The following is a 22501-nucleotide window of genomic DNA, read 5'->3' as shown; positions in this document are numbered from 1 at the left end:
GTGATTTCCAAAGTACACAGTGGTGCTTTGCAGCCACTGAGACCTGTGGACACTCTGGGGAGAGAAACATGACTGGAGGCAGAAATAAAGGTTTGGGAGAGGTCTTCAACCATGGCCAGAGATGGTACTCAGATGAGATCTTGAAAGGAGACACAGGCACTTGAAAGGAGACAGGGCAAAAGAGAGCTCTGGGATTTTAGCTAAGGAAAAATCCAAAAGGCAACATTAAAAATAGGGATTCCATATTAAAGGACCTGAGAGATTGTGAAGTTTTCTTTTGTCTCTGCTATAATTTTTGGTTTTGAGCTGAGTTGCCACTGTGCCTGGCTCTGGCTCTGCAGGGAAATGCCTGCACACACTCAATGCTGTGCTCTAAGGCTTGGGCAGATACACCAGCCCAGAGCCAGCACAAGGATTCCAGGATCACTTCAGGGATTTGTTGGTGACTCCTATGAAAAAAACCACAGCATCAATAGGATTGCAGCCCAGCAGATGCTGTGGAGTCTAATGGTAGATAAGGCATTTTAATATATGTATCTGCATATTTCCATGAGCATGTATGTGCATGGGAACTTTCCTATTGAACTGGGCAATAGAGATAGAGAATTTTTCCTTGTTCTCCAACAGAAAGAATGAAGTGAAGCAGTGTTATTTCATTCATTACCCCTAGGAAGAAATATCTTGAGGACACATCCATTTGGCATGGCATCTTAAAAATCATGCAGAGGGAACTGAAGGAGGACTTCAGTAATACTGTATCTGATGCATTTTTAAGATCTGTTTCCCACAGAAGATGTCTGTTTTCTGCCTCAGAAAAGTACAGACCTGGTCAGGGCTCTTGTTTTGCAAATGCTCAGTGCAGATTCTCAAGAGAACATCTGTGAGAAGAAACGGCACAAAAAGTCTCACCTGTCTTTCCTGCACCAGGTGCCAATAAAGGAAGGGTGCTGGGAAAAAAGGAGTTGTAGTGGGTGGCCCATCTTTTCAAAGTGAGAATGTTCCCTTCCTGCAGCTGTGCAGCTGCCAAGGAGGTGGTGAGTGAGTGAGCAGGGATGGTGCATGGCCCTCCTCTATCCCCGAGGGACAGAAGGGACTCCTGTGGCACTGTCAGGCAACAGCAATGCAACAAATGGTGCTTCAGTGCAGATGTGTAGTAAAGACACTCACAGAGTAAAAACAAATAGAAGAGGGGATGTATTCAAGAAACTGTTTATGATCATTATTCATGTATATGTGGAGGCTCAGTACCCTGTTGCCTTAAAAAAATGTTTGTAGCATTTATCTCCCGATTTAATCTGGCAACCTCCATCTATTTCCCTGTAAAGGATGAATGAGATGTGCCTGGTAACTATCTCTTATGGCTCAGTAAATACTTGAATTTATTTGCATATTAAGTTGGCCACGCTCCTATCGCGCTCGCTAAATGCAGCAACACGAACTACTACACAGAGGAGGCTCATGGGCCATTAATGTGCCAAGGATTTATGTGAATGACTCCCTTTAACATTAATGGAAGTTATCTGCACAAATCGCCTTCCACTGGGGGAATAGACCATAATGTATGTAAATACATATTACTCACTGCTGCTTAGTTATTCAAGAGGACGCTGAGCAATCTAAACCACCGCTCTGGTGCTGATGTATGAGCAGTTTTCCTTAAAATGTGGGAAGAGAGGATGCTGCTTGTTGTGTAGGTTGTTGTGTCACCTCTGAGCTGGCACACATGGAGGTGGTTTGCAGTCCCTCAGGCTTCAATGGGACACAGAGGAGGGAAGTTTTTCAGGGTTAAGTCCTGGCTGAACAGGTATTTCACATGGCAGTGAGGGCAGCTCTACTTGGTGGAAGGCAAGAGCAAGGAGAAGATGGATTCCTCTGTCTCTGTTAAGCTCCCAGTGTGGCTGGGAGTGCTCCCCATTTCCCAGCCAAAGGCTCTGCTGTGTGCCCCAATGCTGCCACCTTTCAGGAGGGGCTGCAGTGACCCTTCTGGTTTTGTCAGGCTTGGCTCTCCTGCCTTCCCTCTCCCCCCTGGGAAGTCCCATTCACGTAGGTCAGTGCATGGCTGGGCTCTACCCACGTGTGTGGTGTAGTTTGTCTCCCTTCTCACAAAAATGGATGTCCCCCTGCACATTGGGAGCTTTGCTGCTGCCTGCCTGGAGACCCCAGGGCTGCTGGACTGGTCCTGCCTCACTGGGGAGGCTGCAGGCGTGGGCAGGGTGTGCTCTGGGAAAACAACTGTTGTTGTTCCCCCTCTACATGGCTTTTTCCCACTTTTTCCATATGTGTGAAAGTCAGCAGTGTGCCTGGGGGGTGCAAGTCCTGCTGCACCCTCAGCTCGGCTCAAAAACCTTTGGACACATGTTAACATGCTGTGTTCCTCTTGGGATTGTTGTAGTGGCATCAGGTCACTGAAGTTAAGCCTGTGCAAATATCCTTGCCTCTCAGAACATGGGTTTCTTGTGTGATACTAAAAAACCAGAAGACATAGCTCTTCTCTTATTCACAGCTGACTAGATGAGGGTAAATTTGCTCTGGAATGCAAAAGAATCAAGTGATAAGGCTGATGGGACTGACCTCAGTGTCGCTGTTTCAGCCTGCTCCTGACCCTGTGTTACCACAGGTTTGTGTTCCTTCTACTCCTGCACTCGTGAGCTTGGGTGTGTCAGGGCACCCTGCAGCAGACACAAAATGTGCTGGTGGCCTGTGCCAGTCCTCTGGGATGGTTAGTTTGGGATGGAGCTGTGTGGTATGGGGAGAGACACCTGGGAGAAACCTGCAACTTCAGGGACATTTTTCAACAAGATTACTAGAGAGAGTGAAATTCCTTCAGTCTTCAATATATTAAATTTACCTGCCATGGTTGTTACCTCTGATTTCTAATTAAATGAGATTATTGAACTGGGAGACAATTGCACAAATCATGATTTGTTTCTTTTCTTTACACATTATTTTTACATGCTTAGCAGTGGCAGCCTCTGCTGACCGCAGGGACCGATGCTGAGATGGCAAAGAAATTCAGGGATCTGTCTTTGTCAAAAAGAAAGATCTGCTCAGGAGAGCTACCAGTAACCTCGTGCCAGGGCTTTTGTCTCTCCATGAGCTCAGAACACATGCAGCAAGAGGGTCTGTCCAGGGAAGGGCTGATGTTTAGTGGTGGACTTGGCAGGGCTGGGTTAGCAGTTGGACTCCATGACCTCTGAGGTCTTTTCCAACCTAAATGTTTCTGTGATTCTGTGCTGCAGTATTTATTTACCTGGGTAGGCAGTAAGCTGCCATATGATGAGGAGAAAATGAAGGGAGGTTGGGATATGTGATGTGGAGGTAGGCAGGAACAGCCTCCTCCCTGAAATGGGGAGAGCAGGACTGATTGAGACTTCTGGTGGGTGATTTATTCTAATTAATTTGGAAGCTGGTGTGTTCTCTCAAACTCATTAATATCTAGCTCTGCAGATACAGAGGTCTCCTGCAGAGGGACATACGGGAGGGGATGATGAGCACACAGAAGCCCATCCTCCTGCCTGGGTGGAAGCTTCAGAGCAGGCAGGGAGCTGGGAGAAGAAAGAAGTGAGGCTCCAGCCCCTCTCAGGTGTGCTCAGGAGGGACCCAGAGCATGACTCGAAGAGTGCAGCTGACAGCAAACCCTGTGGGAGGCTGTGCCAAGGGAAAAGGTCCCTGAGGCCAGAGAGGGAGAGAGCTTTCCAGAGCAGGCAAAAATTGCCATGCATGCCCATCTGTGTGCTTTAAGACCTCACACAAGCTGGTTTTCCCTGAAATGATGTGAGATTATAGAAACATGTGATGTACAGGTCCAATGGCAAACAGGCCTGTGTGTGCCACTCAGTTATTTCTCCCATCAGGGCCAGCATGCAGGAACATGTACAACCACAGGGGAACTCGTGTCTGGCCCTTTACCACCTAAATGAAAGTGTAGAGGAACTGGAAAAGCTAATGATGGTCTTGCTGTGTACTCAGCCTGTGTCCCAGGCTGTGACTGCAATCTTAATTACTGCTCAATGAAGAAGTGTTCCTAGTAGAGGTATTGTAATTATTTATTGTTAGTAGGTCCAGGAGACAGTGCACTATATCCCTGACTTTTCTGTTTGTTTTTTAACTCAGAAATAAATGGCAGCAGAATAAATAAATAAAGTCAGCCTCTGAAAAGGTCACATTTGCCTAGAGTAACAGTCCATATGTCAGTTTCTTATGCTAATTTTGGGACAGTGAAAAGTCTGACAGTCTGGTCATGCTGCCTGTGATTGCTAGAGGGGGCAGCTCAGGTTGGTTAACACAGGTGCCTTTAAGCATCAGAAGAGAAAGGATGGGCTGGGAAGGCCAGGAGACTCCATAAGGGAATGTAAAATTAGAAGAAAGTGGGAGGAAAATTAAACAAATAAAGTCTAAAATTCTTCCAGGTACTCAGGAGGCTTTAGTCATCATGTGCTATGGATGGTACCATGCCACAGCCTCCTGATAAGGGAGAAACTTGCAAGGAAAATAGGATAAACTGTGTATAGAGAAAATGGCTTCTGACAAAGAATTTGGGGGATGATGACATTGATTGTACTGGATCCTGTGTGAATTACACCACAAGAGAGTAAAACTGATTTTGGACTTTAAGATGCAGAGGGAGGAGTTTGCAGTGGGCCACTTTGCCTGTTCTACTGTGGGCATCTGAAACACACAGGATCCACATTGAGAGACTGGTTTGGATTTTCAAGAGAGACATAAGAAGCTTTTCAATCTGCTTTTTCATTTCCTTTGCAATATCACAGAGATTTCGTGAAGAGATACATACTAGTTGTCTCACACACTGCCACAAAGAGCTTATGGATCTGTTCATAAATTATGTGGTCACACACACAAACAATAAAAAAGGATGACTTACCTCCATCCACTGTGACCATCCCCTGCAGAGGGGCAGGCAGAATGGACTATGACCTGCAGATATTTTATTTGTCTCATATTCATTTGTGCTTTCTCACTGGCAGGAGAAAGAGGTTAAAAGCTGAAATGTTTTATTGAACAATTTTAAAATGACTTTGCAGCGAAGCAGTGTGCCTGAGGCATGGAGGGGCTTTATGAAGGCTTTTGATTAAGGGGATTAAGGTGATGGGGGAGCAGGACAGTCCACCCTTCTGGCCAGGGCTTGTGCAGACACCCTGAGCCCTTCTCAGCAAGTGTCCACTGTGCTTGGCAGGTGATGGAGGGAGGTCTCCCTGAGGAAGGGAGGTGCCACCAATCATTCCGTGTGTTGCTCCTCTGGTGATCCATATGGTGGGGCTGCCCTCAGACACTGAGCAGCTCTCAGAGCCCCTGCTACCACTGAGCACAGAAGCCTCTGTGGTCCATCAGAATATGCTGCCCTGGGTGGCTGCTGTCAGCCTCAGGCTGCCGTGTGCCTCAGCCTGTGCTTGAAGGCATTTCTTCCTTGGCAGCCCCTGGTATCTCCATGGAACTGTGAGGAGTTGTCTTTTCTACCTGAGCTGCTGTCCCAATTAGTAAGAAGAAATGTAGCCAGGAATGGATGACATTGCCATTCTAGAAATCTCTGGCCAATTTGGTGATACAGACATAGAAAATATGAAAACAGTGACACCTTGAGCACCAGTAAACAATTCAATGCAGTGCGGGGAAAAAAACCCCTGTGTGCAGGGACTGAGTATGCAATGCAAGTTCCTCTCTGGTCCCACAGAGCCCTGTTGCAGAGGTTTAAGCTGTACTGCAAGAGCACTATGCCCTCTGCTAGTGCTCTGTGTTTGCTCTCACCAGCCACTGTCAGAATTACACAGGGGCCAAACTCTGGCTCTGTAAAATGTCTGAAAGATTTCTGTTAGCTGCCCTCGGATCAGGTTTGGAAGGGTGCCTTCTACTGACAGGCCCTTGCAAGCACAAACCAACTGAAAATCCATTCAGAGAGACCTTTCACCTGGGGTGTGTTTTTTTAAATGGCAGTGAAAGCAGACATTTAATCAGTACAGTTTTGCAGATTCTATTGCCGAAGGTATGCAGGCTCTGACACAGGAGCCAGCTGGAGAGGTTTTGCTCTGAGTATTGAGTTTCTAGGTGATGAAAACAGGGTTGTTGCCAAACACAATGTGAAAATCATTGAGAAAACAGAAAATGGTGGTTAGTTGGAGGAGGAAATGGATCAAAACAGTTCTGAAAAGTCAAAGTTATATATTTATTTAGAAAATAAATTACAGATATAGTCAAACAGGGGTGAACTTTAGGGTGCCTGTCCTTTAACAATCAGCCCCAGTTAGCAAAGCTTTGCTCCCCAGTCACAGTGAGCTGCTCCTTGCAAACTTGCTGCATGATATTCCCATGCTTCAGTCTTAGGTCTGTAATACTTTGCAGTTTCCCAGGATGCTTTTACTCCAGATGTATCTAATCTGCACTTTGAGAGCCACCTGCAGCCTTCCTCAAGGACAGATCCAGTGTCCAGGCAGACAGCAAGCCTGTGCGTGGCCAGAACTCACCTTCCCAAAAGGGGTGTGCCAGCAAAAAAATCACAGCTGATGGTCTGAAGCTTCCACACTACCCTCTGCCAGCCTGCCAAGTGATCACTGAGGCGCCAGAGTTTTTCTGCTGGAGTGGGAAGCAGTGGCACTGGGCTGACCACCCAGTTCTCAAACAGGTTAATACAGCAGGCTCTAGTTAGTGATGCACATGCTTTTCTATTCCTGAACTTAATTATTAAATTAATAACCTCTTATTCATGCTGTCCAATTAAAATGTTAAAATGTGATTTAAATATAAATGTATCTCTCATGCATGGAAGTGGAAGCTTTCAGCATCTTCAGAATCTGTGGTCCCTGAAATCTCCAAAGACAGAAACGTAAGAGCTACTCCAGTTTATGCCAGAAAACGATGAATCTTTTATAAGTATTATTTCTCAAAATGTAATATAAAAGTACATCATATCCCTAAGGAATAAAGTTAACTTTATGTGAGAAATGTGTGAAATTTCTGCCCTCTGCCCAAAAAAAGATATTTCCCTACTGACTTTTGTAATATCAGTTCTTCAGATTTAGGGGGCTAATTTATTTCTTGGGACAGATATCTGTGGTGGGCACGTCAGCTCTGGCATGCACGGGAAACCCTCCCAGAGTCGGGGGCTGGCTGATCCTGGCGGGGGAATGGGAGGCAGCACACGGGCTGGTGCAGGAGCAGGGGGCTGGGCATGGCAGGCAAGCCCCCCAGGGCTCCCCAGCCTGCTGCTGGGATAACATCTGTGGGCAATTGGAGAAGCAGGGCACTGCCTGCAAGGCACAGTTCAGTGGGAAAAAGGGGAGAGTTCCACACCTTTTTCCCAAAACAGGCACATTAGCCCCGGCAATTTCACGTAGTAGATATAATCTGGAAAGGAAGGAAAAATTGAGCTTTTATCCCATATTATGAGCTCAAGAAAGGAGCAAGGAGCTCACAGTGGGGAATTATGGCAACTCTACTCAGGACAGGGGTTGTCTCTGTCTTAGAAATGTACTTACTTGCCGAGGTAACTCAGGATGGCAGTGAGTAAACCACTGAGAGTAGCACAGGGGGCAATAAATGCCCACACAAAACATCCAGACCACCTCAAGCTGTTCATCATGACAATTTTCTCTTTTACCATATAAAGTTTGCTTATATTTCTTATTAACCTGAATCTGAGGAAGACAGGGAGTTTTTCAACTTGACTCCAGTTTCTGTTCTAGGGATTCTTTCTGTTAATTACAGATGATTTCAGGGATCAGACCAGTTTAAGTTAAATTGCTGGTTCAGAATCACAGCCTCAGTGCCATATAATTAATTAATTATTTAATTAATTAATGTCAGACTGTCAGACATACTGGGCACCTATGCAACTCCAGCACTTGGGGTTAGAATTGGGGAAACTGAAACCTGAGGATCTTGTTGTTGGAAATCACAGCTGGTAGGTCAGGGAGAGAGGAATGATGTGCTCTATGTTACAGTCTCCCAGCCACTGGAAAATTCACTCAGTCCCAAACTGCTGATGGTCAAAGGCAGGGTAGCAGAGAAGCAGGTGGAGGGTAATTGCAGCCTGGAAAGGGAGCAGCCCTCCATTACACATCCCTACATCCAGAGGGATGCTGGGGATAGATGCAGGGTCTTGTGAGCCACCTAACAAGAAGTATGATGGCTGTGGAGGCAGTGGGGGAGGGCACCTATTTCCTTTGGAGACTTTGCAGCCTGTCAGCACCAAGGGGAGGAAGCTCAGATCAGGCAGGGGAGGCAAGGAAATGAAGTGGAGGAAGCCTGATAGGAAGGCTTGGCAAGCAGAGCTTGGAAGTCTGCAGAAGCTTCTACTTGTATCATAAATACCAAACTTATAAGACTCAGCCCTTGGCCTTAGCTCTCCATCCTGCTTCTCCAAGATCCCAGAGAGAGTTTTGCACAGCTCCTGGACAGATCCCCCAGCAGCCCATTTTACCACCCCCAGGATTTCAGGACAGGGGATTTTAAGTTTGTTTTAGCAAAACAAAATGGCACCTGTGCACACACAGAAGCTGAGGCAGGAGGTCTCAGGATAATGAGGGGAGAGATCCAAGTTGTTTTTCTGGGACCTTGTCTTGCAAATGGTAAACCACAGTCTGAGGCAAAGATCTGCAAGTGGAACCCCTCCCACACCTGCAGCTCACCAAGGCTGGACACCAAGTCTGCTGTGTTTCTTCTTGCTTCTCTGCAATGTCAGAAGTGGGGCCACTAGCTCCACATAAGATAGAGAGGGAAGGAAGGAAGGAAGGAAGGAAGGAAGGAAGGAAGGAAGGAAGGAAGGAAGGAAGGAAGGAAGGAAGGAAGGAAGGAAGGAAGGAAGGAAGGAAGGAAGGAAGGAAGGAAGGAAGGAAGGAAGGAAGGAAGGAAGGAAGGAAGGAAGGAAGGAAGGAATTGCCCTTTCTTTGTGCCTTCTTTGTGCACATTTGCCTTTGCCACCTCTGTAGAGTGACCCTTGCCACTCATATGGCCTCGCTTATCCATTTTTCACCTTTCCTTTGGTCGTCTGCCTGTACTCACTCACTCTCCATAAAGTTTCATTCTCTCAACTCCCTGCTACAGGCTGCACATCTGCAACAAAACTGTCAGGCCAAATGAAGAAAGGTAAGATCAGGAGGCGAGGCTGGCCTCGGCTGCTCCTGGGGGTCCCATTCTCGCCTGGGTTTGCAGGTTCTTCTGGCTCATTAAGCAAACCTGAGTGAGAAGGGGCATGCAGCTACTGCTCTACCTGCTGTCACCAGGGTGCTATCCTTCAAAAGAACACCTCCTCAAGGACAGCACTGTCACTGCTGATGAATTTAACTTAAAAAAAAGTAATCAGGCTCTAAGAAGGCATTGGGAACTATTTTCCCTTTCTTCTGCTCTTAGTAACAACAAAAGGTGCAGACACCATCAACAATTTTTGTCTGGATTTTGAAGAATCTTGTGTTTTTTTCAGCCAGCTCCCTGTCTTTTCATTAAGGCACCCAGATGTTGAGAGGGAGAAGAGGGCAGGATACAGCACAGACACTGCTTGCATGCTGCCAGTCCTTTCCCACCCAAATGCAGTGACTGAAAATACCAGGACCTGCTCTCAGCACCTGAAGAGCAAGCCTGTTGCAGGACCCCTTCTGCCACTCCTGAGCCTGGAGCAGGCAGCAAAGCACCTGTGGCAGACACATTGATGGGTTTCTGCTGCACTGAGGCACGTTTGCAAGTGTAAAAGGGTGTTTTCTTGCTTTAACTTGGTTTGGTTTGGATCCTCTGGCAAATCATTTGATGAAGCACTATACAATTGCTATTGCAGGGTAACCTTCAGCACAGGCTGGAGACATGCAGGTGCAAAGGCCTGAAAGCACCTGCAAAGAGAAATGTGCCAATTTCCAAGATGCGAAAGCCAACCAGCAGAGTGCCACCCATGCCCAGACTGGCTGCTGTACCTCCTTCAGCTTCCACAGGGCAGGCACAAAGTCAGCCACAGCATTTATAGGAACAGCCTCAGGTAGTTTCCTGAGCAGAGGAGACAGGAATGCTTGGTTTTTTATAGATGGTGACATTGGTGACCTGTAACTGCCTGATTCTGGTGTCTGAGAGGGTGTCAGGTCTCACAAGATTTTTTTCCCAGCATCAAACTTTTATATTGTGTATTCTGCTCTCATTGTCTCATAAGAGAACAACTGGGGTCTCACATCTCCATCTTTTACACATTTCCACTACACCTGCAGCCTTTGCACCCCTTGCTCTTGTGCTCCATCAGGTCTGTTTGAAACAAAGCAAGAAAAGTCATATGAGAAGTGAAGGACAGCATGAGTCTGTGAATACATGAAGTCTTTCTCAGCAGGAAAGTAAACTAAATAAATGAACCAACTTTTTGCCATGTGTATCTCAGGTACAAAGTGGTGTCACTGAAGAAAACTGTCATCTCCCACAGTGTCCCTGGCTGACACAGTGGCTCCAGTGCAAGGAACACAAAGTCTGTGCAGTGACAGATGCCACTGAATGTTGTTTTGGATGCTGCAACTACTTCCAGTTCTATCAAGGAGAGTTAAATTTCTTCTCTTCTGTGCTGCAAGGAGATGATGATACGGGGCTACGACTTCCAACAAGAGACTATAGCTTGTTAGAAATCCATGTTTTTACAGTCCTGAACATAAGTACATTCATCCCTCTTGTATCTGGGTACACTCTTCACTGTAGCACTGCTCCATGTAGGGAAAACTCACAAATACCTCTTTGAATACCTCAGGACCAATCTTCTTGGGAGTCCCTTCAAGAAGAAAATGTGTTTGCATTTTCTTCAGCTTTTCTAAACTGCTTCTGAAAATGTCTAAACCATTAAATAGCTGGCAAAAACAAACCACTCAAGGAACTATGGGGGTAAACATATTCATTTATTCAAATGAGAGGTACTGAAATATTTTGCTCACTTTTCCTTGAGAAACAACCTCTGGCAGTGGTTGGGTATGGGTGATGGGAGTGTGAAGAGCCTGGATCCTGCAATCAGCTGGCCTTGTCCCAGGAAAGTTGCTTTCCCTGTCTGGTTGTCTTCTGGCTCCTGGAGGGGACTCTGTGGGACATGTGGGAGAAGTGAGGCACTGAAAGGATAGTAATTCCTAACTTGTAACCTGACAAGGAGGCAGAAACAAGCCCAGGAATCTCATCTTTCTTACCCAGGAAGCTTGAGTTTTCACTTTCAAAAAGGCAATTCTTTCCTCTGCAATGTAAGGCACTATTAACCAGGGGCACGGGACAACACAGAACTGCCCACTGCACACAGGCATGAGCAACCAAGTGCAGGATTCACAAGGGCCTTGTAGATATCTAGACATGAGTTTGAGTTTTTCTGGACTAATTTTATAATTAGAAGAAGCAAGTACACATAGGACATGATAAACTTCACCCTAGTGTTGGGTATAAAATAGATAAGTCAAACCCAACTTTCAGAAATGAGAAAAATTTTGGTTTAAGACACCTAAATACAGATGTCTACAAGGAAGGGACAAACTGGACCTGATCAGTGGACCCGAGAGCCACCACAAACTACATTTTTATCTGGACAACTTCAACCATTTATATCTGGTCACATCCCTGCGCCTTCAGCCATACAGGCCACATCTGTCCTGACACCATGGGACGTCAGACATCCAGCACCCATGGAGACACCTGTGTCCAAGTGTTTGAATGTAGGCATTTGGGTGTCTCTTAATCTGTTACTAAGTCTGGTTGTCTAAAATAGTCATCTAGTGCCACTTTAGATGGAAATATCTCACACACTTATATGACCTGAAGTGTGTGAGATATTTTGGCAGATGTGACACAGGGTATCACATTAAAATGACCAGAGGCGACTATAATGAGATGAAGATAAACTGGGGTTTGAAATTAGGTGGGATGAATCCCATTTTTGGTTTCCACAGCTAGCACAGATATTTGTGTTTGGGTTTTTTCTTGATTGATTGATTTGGGAAATAGGCTTGTCTACTACTTATATCCTGTTGGCTAGACAATCTCAAGAGTTCTGTGTAGAAATACTCTTCCTGGGGTCAAAATGAGCAAAAGAGTCCCTCAGAGAAGTAGCTTCTCATTTCAATCCCCAAAGCAATAGGCAAGAAAAGAGAAGTGGTTTGCAAATCATTGTAAAAGAACTTTGTGCCACAGATAAAAATTATCCTGACCTTTCTTTGAGCAATGGTGAAATGGGTGTTCACCGTGAGAGGTCATTAGGCAATCACATACAGACATGCAGAGAATATTGGCTCAATGCTTTTATTAGCAAAAATTCCTACTGTCTGCTTCACTAAACCCTTACATTTCATGTACTCTGCGCTGCTGCTTTGGTATTCACGACGAAGAGATGTGTAATGTCTCATGTCCCTGAATACTTCCCAGGAGGAGCAGGCAGGTTTAAAGCTTGGCTTCTGGATCTGACAGTGCTTTTCTTTTTGCTCACCTACTCCTCAGACCATCATCTCTGAGCGGTCACAGTCAAAGGGCTGCCCTGCTGTGCGCAGAGAAAAGGGGAAAATAGTCATGTTACTGACTGAAAGGTATCCCCTCCCTCTTGTTTAACAATGGGATATTCCTCCACAAATGTCCTTTCCTGAACAGCATCTGAAGAAAAGACAGACAAGATCACAAGAAGTTTATCTCTTTTCCATATTCCACGTACCACTGTTGGGTATGCAGATCAGTGGGACACAAAGCTCTGCAGGAGTCAAGAGTTGGAGGCAGGGCTGCAAATGCTGACAGGTCAGAGCCTTTCTGCAGCTGGGAGCAATGGGTGTAGGGGAGGGAAGGGCAATCTCCTTCAGCTGCTGAGGAACAGGCACATTTTCTACTTGACTGCACCCCTGCATGTTCCTTTGGCTTACAGCAGGAATTGCTTGTTCCTTCCCTATGTGTCATCCCTGTGCCTGTCCAGGCACAGGTTTGCATGAGACCTGGTATAAACCAAGTTTAAATGATCATCCTGTGGAATTGACGATATAAAATTTAATGTGGTGTTTTTACCTTCAGTCCTTGCAGTTACTGGAGTGCAGCTTAAAAGCTGCATTTATTGCAGACATTTATTTTTATTAAGAATGGATCTTTGCAGTCCATCAAAAACATTCAGCTTGGGAGGAAATGCACCGTAGCTCCCTCTGCTCTCAGCTGTAGCTTCCAACCTGCATTGCTAATTGTGCAGCACACACACCAGCATGTGGTGCAAGGTGTGCGTGGTGCAAAGCATGGGCGGGGAGAAACATCCTACAGCTCAGCACTGGCCTAGGGAATGTTTCCTCCCCACCCCTGGCATCCCACAGGGCAGACTGCTGTACAGAGGGTGCTCCTAAGGATCCTCTGAAGTCAGAGAGGAGCCTCTGCTGCAGGAGGGGATGAGACTTCACCCTTCCTGCAGTGCTTGCCAAGGTGGGGAGAAGTGTTTCCCTGCTGCCTCCTCTCTGGGACCTGATGGGGCAACGTGGAAGGCAGGGTTAGAAATTGTATTTCCAAATGACAGTGTTTGAGAGACAAGTCAGGAGAGGTTACCCTGTGCCTAGCCCTGCATTAAGTGATGAGAAGCCATTTTCCTGCTGTTATTTTTAAACTAAGAATATGAAAGTGATAGACCCAGGTCAGACTGAAGCTGCACCATCCTTGGGCATCCAAAAGCTAGTGCATTTGGAAAAGTACAAGGACAGGGCAAACATACACTGATTTCCGTCCCAGAGCATTCTCCCCAGCTATTTGTACTACAGTGCTTTCCTGAGCCTTTGTTAGTAGCCTGTAATTTGCTTCCTTGAATTTGCCCTTAAATTTCATCAAACTCCCATGACTTGCCTTGAACCCACCAAGCTTTCCAGCACTGAGCTGTGGGTCAAGCCTGGGCTGTGGCAGCAGCCAGAGCTGCCCCAGCAAAGTCATTCCACCCTGACTTTGCTGGGGGGCAGTCAGACAAGCCCCTGTGTCCCTCTGACCTCTTTGGCCAACCTGCAATTTGACTGTGTGTTTTTCCAGCCTGCCCAAGAGCTTCCTCCTGGCTGTCAGGGAAGGTCTTGCTGTGACCCCTCACTGTCAGGCAGGAGCAGTTTTTGTGTGTCTGCTGCCCTTCCCTGCTGCTGGGGAGCACCTTTGCCTCACAGGATCTGCAGCAGTGTGACAATAAATGCCACCAAAAGCACTCACATTTCCCTCAGCACACAAGAAAGGAGAATCAAGTCACGGTTGGGCTTGTAATAAAATGTAATTACAAGAGCTTGTATACTGAAGTTGACAATGTCTTTGCTGTATCAAATCAAGTATGTTACACTGGGATCCTGCTGTGCACAGTTCATCTGGGCCTTGTGTGTCAGCTCCTCACATGTGGTGAGGAGCTTTAAGAGGTTTGACCAAAGCACAGTGTCACGAGTATTGGGAGGGCAGAAAGAAGACAAACATCTGTGATTGTTAAAATTTACTGTGTCTCCTGAACACCACACATTTAATACTTCACCAGTTGCAAAAGAAAGCCACATTTTTGACAAAGCAGTGCTCTGAGTCAGTACCTCTTGTTTTGGGGGTTGATAACTCAGAGTTTGTGAGGTTCCACCAGCTACTTTTACCATCAGAGGAGAATATGATACAGACAATGCAGCGTGGTGTCCCCTGCAGGTGTACAGCCTCTCTCTCACAGCCCATGGCCACCAGTGGTCCCCTCTGCAGGAACCACTCCCTTCCTCAAGCAGGGAGCAAACCTGGGCTGCATTTGTCTTCCTCAGCCTCCACCAAGCTCCTCTGCAAAGGTTTATCTTGCCAGGTTTTGTTTAAAGCAGACCAAAATGCAGAGCCTGCAGCACTGGGCTTTCAATGGGTTTTGGTGCCAAATCCAGTGTAATTGTTGCATTTCCTTTCCCTGCTGAACTGCCTGCCTACAGACAGCCTGTACTGTAAGAACCTGGGAATGTTTTGTTTTGGGAGGTGGAAGAGACACTGAGGGTGTCTGTCAGAAAGCACTACAGGGAGGAAAATGAGCACTGCTGAAGACAGAAAGAAAGCAGTGATGTTCAGGTTTAAGTTGGGCCTTTCCATCTAACTCCTGCTGTGGCAAGCCTGATGATTTTAACCCTGAAAGGACACTCTCTGCAGCCACATGAGGCTTTTCTTTGGTAAAAGAGCCCCATGGCAGGCTTCCATGGGGCTCCCAAGCTGGCTGAGCATGCCTGGAGAGTGAGTGCAACCACAGTGGCTCTGGACAATATGGTAAATCAGGCACTGCAAGTTTGCTCTGCTCCAATCTTTGACATTCAGTATTTGCTTGAGAGTTTTAGGCAGGGAGGGTTGAAGACTGGAAATGTTATAATCAATCTAGGAGTCCCATCATATATAGTGGATCTATCTGAACAGAGCAGATGCCCCTAGCATTATTGAAAACCCACAGGTTTTAAGATGTTGCAAATAAATGCATTTACTGGAAGGTAGGGCTGGGAGCCCTCTGTTTTTTTATCATACATGAGATTGTGTGAACTACAGGCTGGATAATACCATAAAAGTGGGTTTCTTTTTGGTTAGTCACACTTACAGAGTTTTAACTAGACATAACATACTTGCCATTGAAACAAAGAAGCCTCCAGCTGCAGATACTTGTCACCAGAGGCCCCTATCAAGTGGTACCCTTCCCACCATATGAGTGAGCAATCCCAGCTTCATTCCTAGCAACATCAGCTCTGGTCACACTGGGCTCTGAAATTGTGAAAATTGAAGTGCTCTGAGAAATTTGTAGGTTTTATAGTTTATAGATTTTGTAAAAAATTGTAGTTGTTTGTAGTAATAAACACCCTTTATTTGCTTTATATAGAGAATGCTCTTGAACTACATCTTTAGATTTTCTCTGAAGCTGAGAGAGCTGTGAGCCTGCTCTGTGGAAAAAAAAACCAGAAAACAGGGGTTCTTCCATTATCACTGGCCCGAGGGAGCACAATTTTGACAACATTAGCCATTGCAAGGTTTATCATAAAAGTATGAGAATTTCTTGGACCTTTGTCTCTAGCAGTGCATGCAGGCAGGACTGGGACTACTATTCTGCCCATATGCAGGAAATCAAATGCCTGGACAAAATAACATTTGGAAACATATTGCAACAGCTGGGGTTTTTTTTTTTAATTAACCTTTGTTCATAGGCGACCCTTACTAGAAGCTGTGAAGGATGCTGTATATTCCCTTGGTATTGTGCATATAGCTGTATATTTGTTTTCTTTATTAAAATCTGGGCAGAGGAAAATGGACCAGATTCCACTCCATTTCCCCTGCTCAACTTCAGCAGCTGCATGGAGTTGTGGTGAAGTAACTGTGCTGATGGAGTAGATCCAAAAGCCCACTACTAACATGCATGGTAACAGATGCTATAAAATTGCAGAGAGGAAATGTTTGGCAATTACCCTCTAGCATGGCTACCTCATGGCCCAGCCCAGCCTCCCCACACAGGAGTGCTGTGGATGAAGAGGAGGGAAGTCCATTTTGGTATTGGTAGCACTTCTGAGGTGAGGCAGGATTTGCAGAACCACAGAATTTGTGAGAAAAATCAGGCTGGCAGGAACTTTAGGAGATCATCGACTCCAAACCCCCTCTGACTGCAAGATCCAGCCTTCATAACACTTATCTGCAGGATGCAGGGTCAAGGTGGTATCCCCAAGGTTGTGGGATTCACCTCTTGGACATCTGCAATAGAAGCCTCACCACCTGAGCAACTCTCCCTACTGTACTCATGGTCAGGAGAGGGAAATGGGAAAGATAAGGGTTTTGTGGTCAGGTGAAGATAAGGCTGTGGTCAGGTGAATCCCACCCAGGGTCATACATCTGTGGTGTGTTTCTTGCTGCTTTGTGAGCAACGGTAAGAGGGAAAATGACAGCATTGAGAAAACTGCCTTGGGATAAAAAAAACCCAACCAAACTAAAATGAAAACTAAATAAAGAGTTGGTTTGCTTTTTTTTTTTTTTGTCTCCTTAGGGCAGATGAGCCACCCACCGTGCCTGGACCCCAGCCTGGCTGCTGGGGAGATGCAGTCCCCCAGGATGGCAGGGAAGAAGCGCGGGCGGCCCCCGCTGCAGCCAGCACCCATCAAAATGGCTGTTCACAACCTCTTCTCAGCACCAGCCAGTGCTCTGCCAGGCATGAAGATCCCAAAGAAGAGAGGGAGAAAACCTGGGCACAAGGTAGATGCATGGCTTTCACATTCCTTGACCATCTCCTAGTGGTCTTCATACATTTTCCTCTAGAATTTCGGCTGAAATGCAGGAACAGAGGAAAAGTTGTGCAAGTCTGGGGCAGAGCAATGCAAAGAAAAAAACCCCAAAAAATGAAAGAGAAGATGGTTTCTCTTCTACCTGATCTGGTGAAAAAAATCACAGAATCGTAGAGTATTCTAAGTTGAAGGAGATCCATCAGGATCATTAAGTCCAACTTCTGGTCCTGCACAGGACACCTCAAGAACCACACTATGTGTGTTTTCCCAAAGGTTAAAGTTATTTTAATTTGGTCTGTTTGAAAATGCTTTCCACAGTGTTGTGTGGGTTGGCTGCACACCTTTGGGGAAGGGTTTCTCATTTGTCACTTTCCTCTCTCTCACTAACAGTGATTAGAAATTGCACAAGCTGAACAGAGAAGGAAAGGAATACAGGAGAGTGGAAATAAAGGCGGGGGGGGGGAAGCTGCTTTCCAAAGGAAAAAAGAAAAGAGGGGCATTTGAGAAAAATAATGGTATTTCACTTTATTTGTCTGCTCACTGCCCAGCTCTCTGTGCAACCCTGGGGCAAAGGCAGAACTAAAGAAAGCCAGGAACCCTTAGTGCCTTAAGCCCTTCTGATGCTGCTGCTGGGCTGGGTCTCTCCCACCACATCACTTGCAGTGGGCTCAGCGCTGCAGTGGGAGCAGTGCCACTGTGATGCCTCACACCAGGCAAAAATGTACTGTGATGCTCAGGGAAGGAGAATTTGTTCTGGGGAGTGAAATTGGGCCACAGCTTAGTAAGGGGTCTTTTGTTCAGCAGATTGCTCTGTTAATCTCTCCGTCTCTGTCCCCAGCCAGCTCGGGGCACTGTGCATGTTTGCCATGCCTGTTCCTTGTTCTGAATGGGCACTGGCACAGACATGCAGAGTGATGCACAAGGAGGGCAAATTGCAGACTGTTGGAAAATCAGAGCTGCTTGGGTTTGTGGTTTCAAGACAGAAAAGCAAATAAAACAATCAGGGTATGCACAAGGCTGACCCAGCCTTCCTGGAGAAGATCTTGTCCAGGGTATTGCCTGGCTCTTCCATGGATCTCTCCTGCTCATAGGAGGCAACAACATCCCATGCATGGTGCTGCTGGCTGAGCTCTGGACACAGGGGCCAACTGTTTGATTGCTGTGAGCCTTGGACTTGAGTTTAATCTAGAGCAGGCTACCCTCATCTTTACCTTTCTCTCCTTTCCCCTAATCTCTGGGCAACAGTTGTCCAAAATAGAGCTCCTAGCTAAGACTGGGACAAAGATTCAAGTGTTTTGTAAAATGTGGGATATGGAAATACTTTTTGTTTTTTCACTTACATATCAGGATAAAACTCCAGGATGGAAATATCTGAATTGCTTTACTTGAGGTATTTCTTATATCAAGTTTATTATATATCATATTTATTTCAAGTAATTTAGTTATTATCAGTAAAGTGGGTGACTTGCAGACTCTTCAGATCAAAACCATTCAGTCTGGACAATAATAAATGTGGTGAAATTGGGTCTTTGAGGTTTGAGATTGAGTGATTTGCCAAATACCACAATGACCTTGTATGCAGGGTTTTTCAGACCCTGTCCCTTCTGGCCCGGTTGTCTTGATGACCCCCACTTCTTGCTCATGCATTTGCATTTGATTTGTAATTTGACCAAAAACAAAAAAAAAAAAAAAAAAAAAAAAGGAAAAAGAATGCTGTGGAATATCTTCCGTTCTATCCCAAATGTACCCATCCATCCACCTGGAAAAATGCCTTTCACCAATCACCACACATATAGAAATGGGAGAAGTGATAGAGTTAAATTCCTGGAAATGCTGCAGTAGCACTGTGCTTTGGACCTATGTGGCTGAGCATTTGATTGCTGTGTCCCTCACTTCTTCCAAAGGGACACTTTATCCCTGGCTGGGTACCACACACTCCTCCTCTTTGTCCCCAGCCACTTGGAGAGGAGGCAACAGCATCCTTCCTTCGGCACTGGATCTGAGATGAGGCTCCTTCTAGGCAAGCATGGCACATAACAAGGCATCCTTTTATATCCAATGGCTCAGGTGGATGGGGCTGACACTGATGAGCTGCAGCACCCATGGCACCTGGCCTGGCTGATTTGAGCTGTAGGATTCATACAACAAGGCAATGCTTTCCATGAGGTGCCTTTGTACGCTGTGTGCTCAGCTGAAGTGAGCCCCTCTCCATTCAAAGCACTTCCCCAGAGTGAGTCAAAATTTACATTTTTTGATGGGGAACTCTAGCTTGATTTAATTAGCTCGATAATTGTATGAGTTTCAGATACCACAAGACTTAAATGCATTTTAAAAAATGACTCCTTGCCCAAATGGCAGACGACCAAATTCTTTATAGCAGCCAGAGAGCTGAATTGTTACAGAACAGATGGAAAAATACTTCTGAATTTTTAAGAAACTAGGAATTTACAGCCTAGATTTAAATATATTTTGACCAAGATGTGAATAACAGACATTTTCAATCACATGCTCTTTATAGACAGGTGACCCATTGCCTGTTTTCATTGATATTAAAGGAAATATCTGTGTCTTCCTGAAATGACATTTCATCACACTTCATCACCAAGAAGAGTCTTTTCCTTGCTATCCTGTTTATTTTTTCACAGCTTTGGCTATAAAATTTCATCAGCTGTTTTTCCAAAAACTGTTTTGTACCTTATGTGGAGCTATTTGCCATAAAATGTTACATTTCCCCAAAATACAATATTCTTTCTGATTGTCTAAATCTCTGGGAAAAAGCCTATTCTGGCAGCCAGGGGGGAGGTTAGTCGATGGATGGGTTTTATTTCTGTGGCTGTGAGTGAGAGCAGCCCTGAAGAGCTGCCTGGAAAGGCTGTAAGAGGGAAGGGTTTGTCAGCACCCTGCAGGGAGTCGCCCTGTCAGAGGACATTGAGGTACGTGTGCATGGGGCAGCACTGCAGCACAGACCACCACGTCCCTCCCAGAGGGCAGCAAAGCCATGGCACCCTTTGGGCAGCTCTAGGGCAGTTTGTCCCTCTATGCAACCAGTGCAGCTCCCAGCCAGGGAGGTGGCCCCAGCCCAGCTCAGCCAGGTGGGGTGGGCAGCAAGAGTCACACGTGTGGAGTGACAGTTCCATTACGGGGCACGGGTTACCCTGCTGCCCTGGGAGTCAATACTAATGATGACAAATAAGCAGTCAGGGTTTGGATGCATTGGGAATGAGATTGCACAGACAACCTTAAAGTGTCTTGTTTATTCACCTGTCCTGCAATACAGCCTTGGATTTGGAGGTTGTATACTCTCCTGTCAAGATTACCTGCCTCATTCTCTGTGGAACACTGATGGGATGTAGGAGGCTGTGTGCAGACTCACTTGCATCATTTGCTGCGCAGAATAAAGTTATTGCACAACACAAGAAAAGGTGGGAAAGACCTTGGATAGTGCTTGCCTTTGCCAGCTGATCTCCCCTCTCACCCTCAGTGACTGGGCTTGTGCTATGAGTGTCCTCACTCACAGCCAAATGCACAGAGTCACGGACCCCAAAATACGTGCTCAGAAGCTCTGTGCTTCCCTGGTGCATATTTAATGGCAACCTTCTGTCCAGCCATCAGAAATCCACCTGGCAGGACCAGGCTGGCTCAGACACTCACCTTAGTGCACATTTACAGGGGCTGGAGATGTTTCTGTCTCCGGCAGCAAAAGTTCCCATTGCCAGGAGGTGCCTCTGCCCTCTGGAAGGACAAAGGCCCATGGGGTGGGGTGAATTCCAGCCTTTTCTAGCAATTGTTTTTTCACGACAAGGGACAACAGGTACAGGGGAACAGGGAGCCATAAAAATGAGAACCTGCATCTAAATGGTTTAAGAAAACTGCAGGGAAAGATTGTGTTGTGGTTCATCTGGTTACTTTCCCATGTATTTTATTATACAAGCTGGCAGAGATCTTCAGAAATAAAAAAAAAAGTTGCCTGGCAAATGTTCTTCACCCTCTTTCTTTTTTTTGGTGGGGGATGACAAAAATATCAGTTAGATGAATCCTGGCTTCTCTGAAGAGGTGTGCAGATTGTAATAAAAACTCCAGGACTCAGCAGAGTCCTCCCCATCCCCAGTCACTGCATGCTCAAACAAACTTGTAGCCAACATTGATGGCACAAAAGCCCACTCTCTCTGCATCTAATGCATGGTGACTTTGATAAAGTAGACACACTTATTTCCTGCCCAGAATCCCTGATCAGCTTTCTCTGATCCCATTTCCATGGTAGAAAGTCTGTAAGAGTGGGGAGGTGGTTGTAGATCTTGTTTTAAAGCAACCACTTTTACATCTCATGCTGTGCATATCAAAACTCACAACATTTGATAGTCAAAAGTTGATTCCAATGCCTTACCACAAGGATTTCCCAATGTGCTCTGACAGATTTCCTCTGTCTCTTTTTCTTTCTCTTTCTCTCTTCTTCACTGCTTTTTTTGACTCTCACACATATGTGCTTTCTACTGGCAAGCTCTCAGTCAGCTGGTGGTTGGGTTGGCTTTTCCATAGAGAAGACTCAGTCCAAGAAAAGACATCTTTAAATGGAATACTTTGAGATTTACCCTTCATTATATTCAGGGACTACTCAGGATTTCAGTGGCCAGGAGGCAGCTAAGCTGTTGTTTGCTTAGTGTACTGTCTCTTGCACTAATCAGGCATTGTTTCATTTTGATTTAACAAAGGCCAGTTCTCTACTACCCCTAATAAAATGACATTTATCTGTACCCAGAGGCTGTAGAACACATTTTGTTGCAATTAATTTTGCAGTAAATTGTTCACTAAAACAGGGGGCTTTCCATAAACAAAGAAACGGGCTTCCACACTACAGAGTTTACATAAGCCTTGCCTTCTGTTTATTTGCTCTTGGATGTAAGCCTGCCTGAGCCTCCAAGATCTGGGAGGGGAAAAAGGTCTGATGATGCTGGTGAGGCAGTGCACAGTGTTGGTGGGGCAGCACACACTCACGAGGCTCAGGGGCTGAAGAGGGGACTTTTGTGCCTCTGTTTGGGACCACAGGAATGTGAGCCAGTAAGGATATTAGGGAGCCAACATGTAAGTGCAGCAGAATTTGTCAGGTATACTGTCTCAAAAATAGTATCTATATAGAGAAATGTAAGAGTGAGAGCATACAAGTGTTGCTAGAGCCTGTCCAGAGAAGGACAACAAAGCCAGTGAAGGGTCTGGAGCATCAGCCTTATGAGGAGCAGCTGAGGGAGCTGGGGTTGTTTAGCCTGGAGAAAAGGAGGTTTAGGGGAGACCTTTTCAATCTCTATAGCCACCTGACAGGAGGGTGTAGCCAGGTGAGG

At 45.9% G+C, this 22501-nt stretch overlaps 1 protein-coding gene across 1 annotated transcript in view; it reads left to right on the top strand.

Annotated features, from left to right (window-relative positions):
• Positions 1–22501, top strand: part of SCML4 (Scm polycomb group protein like 4) — a 65855-nt gene that overhangs the window by 5744 nt on the left and 37610 nt on the right. The window contains exon 2 of the mRNA XM_054630638.2: positions 16934–17139. Coding sequence (XP_054486613.2) covers positions 16939–17139 — 201 coding nt within the window. The 5' untranslated portion in view covers positions 16934–16938. The remainder of the gene's footprint in view (positions 1–16933; positions 17140–22501) is intronic.

This window comes from Agelaius phoeniceus, chromosome 3 (assembly GCF_051311805.1).
Source record: "Agelaius phoeniceus isolate bAgePho1 chromosome 3, bAgePho1.hap1, whole genome shotgun sequence".
Taxonomy (NCBI): domain Eukaryota; kingdom Metazoa; phylum Chordata; class Aves; order Passeriformes; family Icteridae; genus Agelaius; species Agelaius phoeniceus.
The sequence above is the reverse complement of the archived record's forward strand: the minus strand, read 5'-3'. Positions and strand labels throughout refer to the sequence as shown.